This window comes from Garra rufa, chromosome 23 (assembly GCF_049309525.1).
Source record: "Garra rufa chromosome 23, GarRuf1.0, whole genome shotgun sequence".
NCBI lineage: Eukaryota > Metazoa > Chordata > Actinopteri > Cypriniformes > Cyprinidae > Garra > Garra rufa.
Window position 1 is genome coordinate 6,811,373 of NC_133383.1, and position 13,269 is coordinate 6,824,641.

The window sequence follows — 13,269 nt, forward strand, 5'->3', positions numbered from 1 at the left end:
GTAGCCATGTAAATAAATCACTGTTTTACGCCATTTACGAGGCACAAAGTAGCTCCACACTTCATTGGTAGACTTCCGAGGGCCCTGACATTTAAAACGAGACATTGAGAACTCAGAAAAAGCACTGGTAGTTTATTTATAAGAAGATTTTTACAGACATTTTCCACCAGAAACAGACCGGTCGCCGCCATCTTGAATTTAGTCACGATAAGTCGAGTGTCAAGCACCAAGGAATTTATCAGGTTATCAACATATCAGGTTGTAGTTTCCTTCGTGCTCGACACACGACTTATCGTGACTAAATTCAAGATGGCCATGCCAACTTGCTACTGTAAACACAGGCTCGCAACACTTGCCCCACCTCACAAGTTCTTCTGATTGGTCCACTGCTGGGAACTAACATTGATGTGCGGCACTGCGTGTAAAAGTTTAAAATCTTTCAACTTGACATGGCGTCTTAAAAATTCAGTACTCACTTGTGAGGCGCTGCAAAAGACTCGAGATCACGTCTGTCAAGCGCGTTTACCTAGAAAAACAATGGAAAAGTAGCGCATTGGAATGGAAAAACGCATTCTGTGTAAATTGCCCCTTAGAGATTATAGGCTATTTTCTGTCCCGTTTTAACCCCCCTAATCGGAACGCTTTGTTTGAATAGGCGTGGCGGATTGTAAACGTGGAAGTAAACGCCCCCCCTGCTATGATTGGCTAACAGTTATGCATGTTAGACAGCCTACATCCTCCATAGATGGACGCTGCTGTGATTGAGGTTAAAAGTGCATAAATACCTAGTACATATCAGATGATCCAAGCATCGTCTTTTAGTTTCAATCTTTCTGAAAATCCTGCGTTGTGTGTTATTTGTAAAAAATCTGCGGTAAAATGAAGTAATGTACACTACCAGTCAAAAGTTTGGACACACTTCCCCATCAAAGAGAATGGGGAAGTGTGTCCAAACTTTTAACTGGTAGTGCAATTTAAGTACAATAACTTCTCATATGTCAAAAGATTAAGGGAGTTTTGATTTCTTAGTTCATGACCCCTTATATATTATAAGACATGTGACCCTATCAAGTGTAATAAATAAAATTATAAACGTGACTTCCCTGAACCTTGTTTGCAGTTCATTCTGTAGCTGCACAATGAAGAGACGGTTTAGTGATGTGGAATCCCCAGTTCATTTATACGAGTCCAGTGGAGAAAAAAGAGCCCTACATACAACAAGTGATGGAGGAATGGAAGAGGAAAGAGACTTGACCCGACATACAACAAGTGATGGATGGATGAAAAAGGAACGAGACGCAACTGTATGTACTAGTGATCAAGGGATGGAAGATGAAAGAGATACAACCCTACATATGACAACAGATGAATGGATGAAAGAACAAAGAGACAGATCCCTATACACAACAAGGGATGAAGGGATGAAAAAGGAAAGAGACACAACCTTATGTACTAGTGATGGAGGGATGGAAAATGAAAGAGACTCAATCCTACATACAAGTGATGAATGGATGAAAGAAAAAAGAGATACGACCCTATGTTCTAATGATGGAGGGGGGGAAGTTGAAAGAGACACAACCATACATACAACAGGTGATAAAGGGATAGAAAAGAAAAAAGATGCAACCCTACATATGACAAGGGATGAAAGGATGAAAGAGGAACGAGAAACAGCACTATGTATTAGTGATGAAGACATGGAAAAGGAAATAGACTTAACCCTACATGCAACAAGTGATGAAGGGATTAAAAAGGACATAGATGCAACCCTATATACAACAAGGGATGAAGGAATAGAAAAAAGAGGTGCAACCCTACATACAACAAGGGATGGATGGATGAAAAAGGAAAGAGACACAACCCTATGTACTAGTTATGGAGGGATGGAAAATATAAGAGACTCAATCCTACATACAACAAGTGATGAATGGATGAAAGAAAAAAGAGACACAATCCTATGTTTTAATGATGGGGGGATGAAAGTTGAAAGAGACACAACCCTACATACAACAAGCGATGGAGGGATGAAAAAGGAAAGAGACGCGACCCTACAAATAACAAGGGATGAATGGATGAAAGAGAAAAGAGACACAAACCTATGTACTAGTGATGGAGGGATGGAAGTTGAAAGAGACACGACTCTTTGTACTAGTGATGGAGGGATGGAAGTTGAAAGAGACACGACTCTATGTACTAGTGATGGAGGGATGGAAAATGAAAGAGACACAACCCTATGTACTAGTGATGGAGGGATGAAAAAGGAAAGAGACACAACCCTATGTACTACTGATGGAGGGATGGAAGTTGAAAGAGACACGACCATACATACAACAGGTGATAAAGGGATGGAAAAGGAAAAAGATGCAACCCTACATATGACAACGGATGAAAGGATGAAAGAGGAAAGAGACACAACCCTATATAGTAGTGATGAAGGGATGGAAAAAGAAAGAGACATGAACCTACATACAACAAGTGATGAAGGGATGGAAAAGAAAATAGACTCAACCCTACATACGACAAGGGATGAATGGATGAAAGAAAAAAGAGACACGACCATATGTACTAGTGATGGAGGGATGGAAGTTGAAAGAGACACAACCCTACATAAAACAAGTGATGAAGGGATGGAAAAGGAAATAGAGTCGACCCTACATATGACAAGGGATGAAAGGATGAAAGAGGAAAAAGACACAACCCTATATACTAGTGATGAAGGGATGGAAAAGGAAAGAGACATGAGCCTACATTCAACAAGTGATGAAGGGATGGAAAAGAAAATAGACTCAACCCTACATACGACAAGGGATGAATGGATGAAAGAAAAAAGAGACACGACCATATGTACTAGTGATGGAGGGATGGAAGTTGAAAGAGACACAACCCTACATAAAACAAGTGATGAAGGAATGGAAAAGGAAATAGAGTCGACCCTACATATGACAAGGGATGAAAGGATGAAAGAGGAAAAAGACACAAAACTATATACTAGTGATGAAGGGATGGAAAAGGAAAGAGACATGAGCCTACATTCAACAAGTGATGAAGGGATGGAAAAGAAAATAGACTCAACCCTACATATGACAAGGGATAAAAGGATGAAAGAGGAAAAAGACACAACCCTATATACTAGTGATGAAGGGATGGAAAAGGAAAGAGACATGAGCCTACATTCAACAAGTGATGAAGGGATGGAAAAGGAAATAGAGTCGACCCTACATATGACAAGGGATGAAAGGATGAAAGAGGAAAAAGACACAACCCTATATACTAGTGATGAAGGGATGGAAAAGGAAAGAGACATGAGCCTACATTCAACAAGCGATGAAGGGATGGAAAAGGAAAAGGATGCAACCCTACATATGACAAGGGATAAAAGGATGAAAGAGGAAAGAGACACAACCCTATATAGTAGTGATGAAGGGATGAAAAAAGAAAGAGACACAATCCTACATACAACAAGTGATGAATGGATGGAAGAAAAAAGAGACACGATCCTATGTTTTAATGATGGGGGGATGAAAGTAGAAAGAGACACAACCCTACATACAACAAGCGATGGAGGGATGAAAAAGGAAAGAGACGCAACCCTACAAATAACAAGGGATGAATGGATGAAAGAGAAAAGAGACACAAACCTATGTACTAGTGATGGAGGGATGGAAGTTGAAAGAGACACGACTCTATGTACTAGTGATGGAGGGATGGAAGTTGAAAGAGACACGACTCTATGTACTAGTGATGGAGGGATGGAAAATGAAAGAGACACAACCCTATGTACTAGTGATGGAGGGATGAAAAAGGAAAGAGACACAACCCTATGTACTACTGATGGAGGGATGGAAGTTGAAAGAGACACGACCATACATACAACAGGTGATAAAGGGATGGAAAAGGAAAAAGATGCAACCCTACATATGACAAGGGATGAAAGGGTGAAAGAGGAAAAAGACACAACCCTACATACTAGTGATGAAGGGATGGAAAAGGAAAGAGACATGAGCCTACATTTAACAAGCGATGAAGGGATGGAAAAGGAAAAGGATGCAACCCTACATATGACAAGGGATAAAAGAATGAAAGAGGAAAGAGACACAACCCTATATAGTAGTGATGAAGGGATGGAAAAAGAAAGAGACATGAACCTACATACAACAAGTGATGAAGGGATGGAAAAGAAAATAGACTCAACCCTACATACGACAAGGGATGAATGGATGAAAGAAAAAAGAGACACGACCATATGTACTAGTGATGAAGGGATGGAAAAGGAAATAGACATGAGCCTACATTCAACAAGCGATGAAGGGATGGAAAAGGAAAAGGATGCAACCCTACATATGACAAGGGATAAAAGGATGAAAGAGGAAAGAGACACAACCCTATATAGTAGTGATGAAGGGATGGAAAAAGAAAGGGACACAATCCTACATACAACAAGTGATGAATGGATGAAAGAAGAAAGAGACACAACCCTATGTACTAGTGATGGAGGGATGAAAAAGGAAAGATACACAAACTTATGTACTACTAATGGAGGAATGGAAGTTGAAAGAGACATGAACCTACATACAACAAGTGATGAAGGGATGGAAAATAAAAAAGACTCAACCCTACATAAGACAAGGGATGAATGGATGAAAGAAAAAAGAGACACAACCATATGTACTAGTGATGGAGGGATGGAAGTTGAAGGAGACATGAACCTACATACAACAAGTGATGAAGGGATGGAAAATAAAAAAGACTCAACCCTACATACGACAAGGGATGAATGGATGAAAGAAAAAAGAGACACCACCATATGTACTAGTGATGGAGGGATGGAAGTTGAAAGAGACACAACCATATGTACTAGTGATGGAGGGATGGAAGTTGAAAGAGACACAACCATATATACAACAGGTGATAAAGGGACGGAAAAGGAATTGGATGCAACCCTACATGTGACAAGGGATGAAAGGATGAAAGAGGAAAAAGACACAACCCTATATACTAGTGATGAAGGGATGGAAAAGGAAAAGGATGCAACCCTACATATGACAAGGGATGAAAGGATGAAAGAGGAAATAGACTCAACCCAACATATGACAAGGGATGAATGGATGAAAGAAAAAAGAGACATGATCATATGTACTAGTGATGGAGGGATGGAATTTGAAAGAGACACAACCCTACATACAACAAGTGATGAAGGGATGGAAAAGGAAATAGAGTCGACCCTACATACAAGAAGGGATGAATGGATGAATGAAGAAAAAGACATAACCCAACTTACTAGTGATGGAGGGATAGAAGATGAAAGAGACACAATCCTATATACAATAAGTGATGGATTGATGGAAAAGGAAAGAGACAAGACCCTACATATGACAAGAGATGAATTGATGAAAGAAAAAAAACACACAACCCTATATACAAAAAGTGATGAAGGGATGGAAAAGGAAATAGACTCGACCCTACATACAACAAGGGATGAATGGATGAAAGAAGAAAAAGACATAACCCAATTTACTAGTGATGGAGGGATAGAAGATGAAAGAGACACAATCCTATATACAACAAGTGATGGATTGATGAAAAAGGAAAGGGACAAGACCCTACATATGACAAGAGATGAATGGATGAAAGAAAAAAAAGACATGACACAATGTACTAGTAATGGAGGAACAGAAAATAAAAGAGACACAATCCTATATACAACAAGTGATGGAGGGATAGAAAAGGAGAGAGACAAGACCCTACTTATGACAAGTGATGACAGGATGGAGGAGGAGACACACTTGTCAACCCTACATAGGACAAGTGATGGCAGGATAAAAAAGGAAAGAGACACAACCCTGCATATGACAAGTGATGACGGGATGAAAGAGGAAAGAGATACAATCCCACATACAAGTGATGGAAGGATGGAAAAGGAAAGAGACGTTACTCTACATACAAGTGATGGAAGGATGGAAAAGAAAAAAGACACGACCCAATGTACTAGTGATGGAGGGATGGAAGATGAAAGAGACACAATCCTATATACAACAAGTGATAGAGGGATGAAAGAGAAAAGAGACATGACCCAATGTACTGGTGATGGAGGGATTGAAGAGGAGAGAGAAACAATCCTACATAAGACAAGTGATGACGGGATGGAAACGGAAAGAGACATGACCCTGCATATGACAAATGATGATGGGATGGAAGAGGAGACACACTTGTCAACCCTACATAAGACAAGTGATAGAAGAATGGAAGAGGAAAGAGATGCAACCCTACATACGACAAATGATGGAAGGATGGAAGAGGAGAGAGACACAACCCTACATAAAACAAGTGATGACGGAATGGAAAAAGAAAGAGACATGACCCTTCATATGACAAGTGATAATGGGATGGAAGAGGAGACACACTTGTCAACCCTACATAAGACAAGTGATAGAAGGATGGAAGAGGAAAGAGATGCAACCCTACATACGACAAGTGATGGAGGGATGGAAGAGGAGATAGACACGACCCTACATACAACAAGTGATGACGGGATGGAAAAGGAAAAGGACATGACCCTACATACGACGTGGGATGAAGGGATGAAAGAGGAAAGAGACATGATCCGATGTACTAGTGATAGAGGGATGGAAGATGAAAGACACACAATCCAATTTACAACAAGTGATGAAGGAATGGAAAAGGAAAGAGACACAACCCTACATACAAGAAGTGATGAAGTGATGAAAGAAGAAAGAGACACAACCCGATGTACGAGTGATAGAGGGATGGAAGATGAAAGAGACACAATCCTATACACAACAAGTGATGAAAGGATGGAAAAGGAAAGAGACACAACCCTACGTACAACAAGTGATGAAGGGACAAAAAAGAAAAGAGACATGACCCGATTTACTAGCAACAAAGGAATGGAACATGAAAGAGACACAATTCTATACACAACTGATGAAGGAATGGAAAAGGAAAGAGACATGACCCTACATACAGCAAGTGATGGAGGGATGGAAAAGAAAAGAGAAGCATCCCTTCATAAGACAAGTGATGGAGGGATGGAAAAGGAAAGAGACAAGACCCTACATATGACAAGTGATGATGGGATGGGAGAGGAGACACACTTGTCAACCCTAAATAAGACAAGTGATGGCAGGATAAAAAAGGAAAGAGACATGACCCTGCATATGACAAGTGATGGAAAGATGGAAGAGGAAATACACACAACCCTATATAAGACAAGTGATGAAGAGATGGAAGAAGAAATAGACACAACCCTACATAAGACAAGTGATGAAGAGATGGAAGAAGAAATAGACAGAACCCTACATAAGACAAGTAATGAAGAGATGGAAGAAGAAATAGACACAACCCTACATAAGACAAGTGATGAAGAGATGGAAGAAGAAATAGACACAACCCAACATAAGACAAGTGATGGAGAGATGGAAAAGGAAATGGAAGCAACCCTACATAGGATAAATGGTGGAGAGATAGAAGAGGAGAGAGACGTGACCCTTCATACATATAATAAATGGATTGAAAAGGAAAGGAGCCTGGAAGAAGATGCTGAGCTGGATGAAGATCTTTTTGAAGGAGCTTCTGAAACAGAGGACAATACAGGGTTAGACCCAGACTACCACTCTACTGATGGAGAAGAGTCAGAGGATGAGCCAGAGGTCCCTGCTAACACAGAGGCAGCTTATCAGTCCAAAAACAAAAAAATATTGTGGACTTCAACAACTCCTTCTCAAAGACGAGGGAGAATCCCAGCTCATCGTATCATCAAAATGACCCCTGGACCAACCAGGTTGGCATGTGCCAATGCTGAAGACATACGATCAACTTTTGAATTGTATTTCCCAGATAATATTAAAGAGATTATGATAAAAAACACCAATTTAGAGGGGAAACGTGTGTATGGTGCTGCCTGGAAGCGTCTGGACTGGGTGGACTTGCAGGCCTTTTTTGGTCTGTTGATTCTGGCAGGTGTGTATCGATCTCACCATGAGGCCATGAGTAGCTTATGGCATGGTATATCTGGGAGAGCAATTTTTCGTGCTACAATGCCAATGAGTACTTTTAGCAAAATGTCAAGGGTCTTCTGCTTTTATGAAAAAAATGAAGAGGAGGGCAAAAAGAAAACTGACAAGCTGGGATCAGTAAGGTATATCTGGGAAAAATGGGTTGAACGCCTTCCACTATTGTACAATCCAGGCCCAAGTGTTACTGTAGATGAATGCCTGGTCCGTTTTAGAGGACAATGTCCCTTCAAACAATACATGCCGAGTAAACCTGGCAAGTATGGAATTAAAATCTGGGCGGCATGTGATTCCAGATCAAGTTACGCTTGGAACATGCAGATCTACACTGGCAAAGCTGCCGGCGGTAAGTCAGAAAAGAACCAAGGAATGCGAGTGGTCCTGGACATGACAGACGGTCTAGAGGGACATACCATCACATGTGACAACTTTTTCACCTCGTACGCCCTCGGCGAGGAGCTGCTCCAAAGGAAAATGACCATGATCGGAACAGTCAGATCAAACAAGCCAGAGCTCCCTCCTGCGCTTCTGTCAATAAAGGGCAGGCCCAGTTTATCATCCAAGTTCGCCTTCACTGATACACACACCATTGTCTCCTACTGCCCCAGAAAAAATAAAAACGTGCTTTTGATGAGCACACTCCACAGAGATGACAAAATAAGTGACAAAGATCACAAGAAGCCAGAGATAATCCTAGACTACAACCACACCAAAGGCGGAGTTGACAACCTTGACAAGGTATTTTACTACTTTAAATTATTTAGATATTTTCTGCATTGAAATAAATATATATCCATTTTTGAATGCTAATTTTAGATCTTTATCGATAATCTATTATAATAGGCATACAGAATATGTAAGAAAAGATCTGTTGCTACGTCTGTTTATTTGCGACTTTAAGCTCTGGATAAAAGCATCTGCCACATGCATACATGTAACTGTTTTGCTTGTCATTTCACTTCCAGCTTGTTGCCACTTACACCAGCCAAAGGAAGACGAATCGTTGGCCAATGGTGATTTTCTTCAACATGTTGGATGTCTCTGCCTACAATGCATTTGTGCTGTGGACGGAGATAAATCCTTCATGGAACAAAGGGAAAAACACTAAAAGGAGGCTCTTTCTGGAACAACTAGGGGAAGCTCTGGTGGCTCCCTTCATGGCAAGCCGGCATCACATTCCCCGCACGCCAGCCTCTTACAGTATGGTGTTGCAAGCACAAGCAAGCTCTTCTAAAAATGAAACCGTCACTCTAATAGCCTCCAAATATAAGGTGATGGAAGCACGAGCATGCTCTTCTCCAGCCAAAAAAACCAACTCCTCCCCAGTGTCAACCCCCAGCAAGAGGAAAAGGTGTCAGGTCTGTGATTCAAAGAAGAGCACAAAAACCAGTATTACGTGCAGTCAGTGTAACATGTACATTTGCAGGTCACATGCTATTATAACTTCTTACTGCTATGCGTGCAAGTAGGTATAAACAAGACTTTGCTTATGCGTTTGCTACTCAGTTTTTAGAGTGGGTATTTTCTTGCTGTTCTCTTTTTCTTTACATTTTTATTAGTTAACTTCATTAGAGTTAGTGAATGTTTATATTTGATGTTCTAAATAAACGAGAGGCTACAAAATAATGTGTACTCTGCGTCTTTTCATTTTAAACATAGTGTGGCATCCCTGGAAATAAAGGACATCTCAAAAGAAGTGGTTCTAAAAACAATAATGTTTACTAATATTAGTGATTCTAAATAAGTGCATCTAATATACAGTGCCCTCCACTAATATTGGCACACTTAGTAAATATGAGCAAAGGTGGCTGAAAATAAATCTGCATCATTTATTCTTTAGATCTTTCATTCGAAAAATTCACAAAATTGTAACCTTTCATTGAAGTAAAACGATGGAAAATGGGGGGATATTTCATTATGAAACAAATGTATTTCTCTAGTTCACGTTGGCCACAATTATTGGCCCCCCTAAAAATTTGTCTAAGTAAAATATCTCTCAAGTATATTCCCATTAATATTACAATTTTTTAGCACACCAGGGTGGCTACGAGTATAAAATTGTCCAGTCATGATTTTCTGTTCCACAGGATTATAAACATGAGGAACACAAAAGCCAAATTCCCGTAATCATCCATCACAAGAAGTAAAACCAAAGAATGTAGTTCTGATGTGCAGAACAAGTTTGTTGAGCTTCACAAAATAGAAAGTGGCTGTAAGAAAAGAGCTAAAGCATTGAAAATCCCCATTCCCACCATCAGGGCAATAATTAAGAAGTTCCAATCAACCAAAGATGTTACAAATCTGCCTAGAAGAGGATGTGTGTCTATTTCATCCTAATGCACGATAAGCAGGAGAGTTTGAGTGGCCAAAGACTCAAGGATCACATTTGGAGAATTGCAAAGAATTGTTGAGTCAGAAAGCCTAAAATAAAATGATCAAACAGCCCCTACATCACCACATGTTGTTCCAGAGGGTTTCAAGAAAAAAAAAAATCCTCCTGGCTCATCCAAAAACAAACTCCAGGATATTCTCTTGTCAGACATGATTGGAACTTCAAACAGGACTGGCTTCTATGGTTTTGGTGCAGACAGGGATAAAAAAAAAAAAAAAGTACCCCATGCCCATGGTTAAAAATACTGCTAGGTCTTTAATGTTGTGGACCTATTTTTCTGCCGGAGGTCCTGGAGATCTTGTTTAGATACATGGCTTTATGTATTCTATCAAATACCAGCAGATAAATAATCAAAACCTGACTGCCTCTGTTAGAAATCTTATAATGGGCCATGGTTGCATCTTCCAGCAGGACAATGATCCAAAACAAACACAAAAATTGTGTCACTGAGCACAGAATGAAGCTTCTACCATGGCCGTCCCATATCCCTGACCTGAACTCTGTATATAAGCTGAAGAGAAGAAGCACCAACATGAAGCTGGGAAGAGAGAGATTCTGGAGAATCTAGAGAGATTCTGTTTGAAGGAATGGCCTCTGATCTCTTGTCAGGTGTTCTCCAAACTCATTAGACATTGTTGGAGAAAATTCTTTTCTGAACTGTTATCTTGGGAAAAGGATGTTGCAATAAATGGGTGCCAATAATAGTGGTCAATGTGAACTAGAGAAAACATTTATTTCATAATGAGATTTCACCCCTAGGTTCTATTGATTTACTTCAATGACACGTTAGAATTTTGTGAATTTTTTAATGAAAGATCAAAAGGATAAATTATGCAGATTTATTTTCACTTCCACCTTTGCTCATATTTACCAAGGGTGCCAATATTAGTGGAGGGCACTGTATATATATGCATAATCATAACGTTCATCTAAAACGTAAGTTTGTGTTCCAGATATCAGAGACCATCATGTGTGGATTACTACCTCTTACTGGTTAAAGTTAGTTTAACTACACTTGGTTAAAAAAGTATTCAGTCATGACTAGGAAGATGGTTAAATTATGTAATTCCATGTAATTCCTAATTTATTCATGCATTACATACTGTATTACTTTCAACAAAACAAAAGAAACATTTTCACATTAAACATTTTCCATATGTATGTGTTTTTAGTGGGGACTGAAGAAGTACCATCTTTTCTTTTATTATACTATTATTCATTTAAACCTAAATATACACTTCCAGTCAAAAGAATTTGAACAGTAAGATTTATAATGTTTTAAAAAGTGTCTTCTATTCGAAAATATTTAAAAATGTATTCCTGTGATCAAAGCTAAATTTCCAGCATCATTACTCCAGTCTTCTGTGACACATGATCCTTCAGAAATCATTCTAATATGCTGATTTGCTGTTCACTAAACATTTATAATTATTATTAAACAATATTTAAAACAGTTAAGCACATGATGAACTGAAAAATCCAAAGATAAGCATTTATCTGAAATAAAAAGCATGTAACATTATACACTACACCATTCAAAACCTTGTCAGTATTATTCTTTTATTTTTATTTTTTTGGAAAGAAATTAATACTTTTATTTAGGATGCTTTAATTTGATAAAAAAGTGACGATAAAGATATTTATAAATAAACAAACCAACAAAAGTTTTTGATTTTAGATTAATGCTGCTCTTCTGAACTTTCTATTTATTAAATACACCTGAAAAAATTCTACTCAGCCGTTTTCAACAAAATTATATATATATATATATATATATATATATATATATATATATATATATATATATTTTTTTTTTTTTTTTTTTTTTTTTTTTTTTGAGCAACAAATCAGAATATTAGAATATTTAATTATTATTTAATATTAGATCATGTAACTGGAGTCATGATGCTAAAAAAATCTGCTTTGAAATCACATGAATAAGTAAAATTTTAAAATACATTCATATAGAAAAGTTATTTTAAATAGCTTTTGCTGTACTTTGGATTAAATAAATGCAGGCTTGATGAGCAGAAGAGACTTACTTACTTAATCTTACTGTTCAAAAACTTTTGACTGGCAGTGTAAGTGTAAAAATGTTTGTAATTTACATTTTTCTCTATTTTCGTTTTTTATTTCACTATCAATGTTTGTTCTTATTAGTTAGCAGCTGGTATGTCTTTTAGTATCAAATAGTTATTTGCAGGGTGCAACCCCCCCCCCGCGAAAACGTCCTGCGAAGCCGCTCCTACGTCCCGATCTAAATCAAATTATTCACGATACGCGCTTTAAAGTTGAACGTTCTGAATCAAATGATTCGCAATTCGATTGCAGCACTTCGAAACAGTGAATCTTTTTACGACGCAGTTGTTTACTGATTCGGAGTTTACAAAATGCTCCGTTGATACTTTGCTCACCTTCTCTATAAAATGTATTCGTTGTTTGAAAATAAATCATTACTATTAATAGACCTAACTTACGATTTTTTATTAAATTGTGTTAACATAATACAGCTTCCGTCGTATTAAAAACATTTCATGACCTGACACTCATTATCTGGTTCCTGCCTAAAAAGACGGGTATATAATGCGCAGGCCCGGCCCTAACCAATTTGGCGCCCTAGGCAAGATTTTAGGTGGCGCCCCGTTGCATTGCAGCAAAGACTATAGAATACCAAAGACATGTCACTCGTGTAGTTTTGAATGGGGAACAATGAAACGGTCATCATGGCCGCGAAGCTCCGCCTTCTTAGTGAAAGAGCTAATCGTTGATCAGTAAAGTCAGCGCGTCACTGCAGCTGCAGTTAGAAGTCCCGGTTGCTATAGAAACAGTCGGCGCTCTAAGACGTGC

At 38.7% G+C, this 13,269-nt stretch overlaps 1 protein-coding gene across 1 annotated transcript; it reads left to right on the forward strand.

The window, feature by feature from the left end:
* The first annotated feature begins 1,211 nt into the window (after positions 1–1,211).
* LOC141299341 (uncharacterized) lies at positions 1,212–9,656 on the forward strand. Its single transcript, XM_073829696.1, has 2 exons — positions 1,212–8,768; positions 8,996–9,656. Exons 1-2 carry the CDS (start codon positions 1,233–1,235, stop codon positions 9,497–9,499), a joined length of 8,040 nt encoding a protein of 2,679 aa, XP_073685797.1. The 5' UTR covers positions 1,212–1,232; the 3' UTR covers positions 9,500–9,656.
* The last annotated feature ends 3,613 nt before the right edge of the window (positions 9,657–13,269 follow it).

Bases quoted from the DNA above. Each gene is read 5' to 3' on its own strand.
- LOC141299341 (XM_073829696.1), top strand. From the start codon at position 1,233: ATGGAAGAGGAAAGAGACTTGACCCGACATACAACAAGTGATGGATGG. The intron at 8,769-8,995 runs GTATTTTACTAC...TTTCACTTCCAG, and splicing joins GAGTTGACAACCTTGACAAG to CTTGTTGCCACTTACACCAG.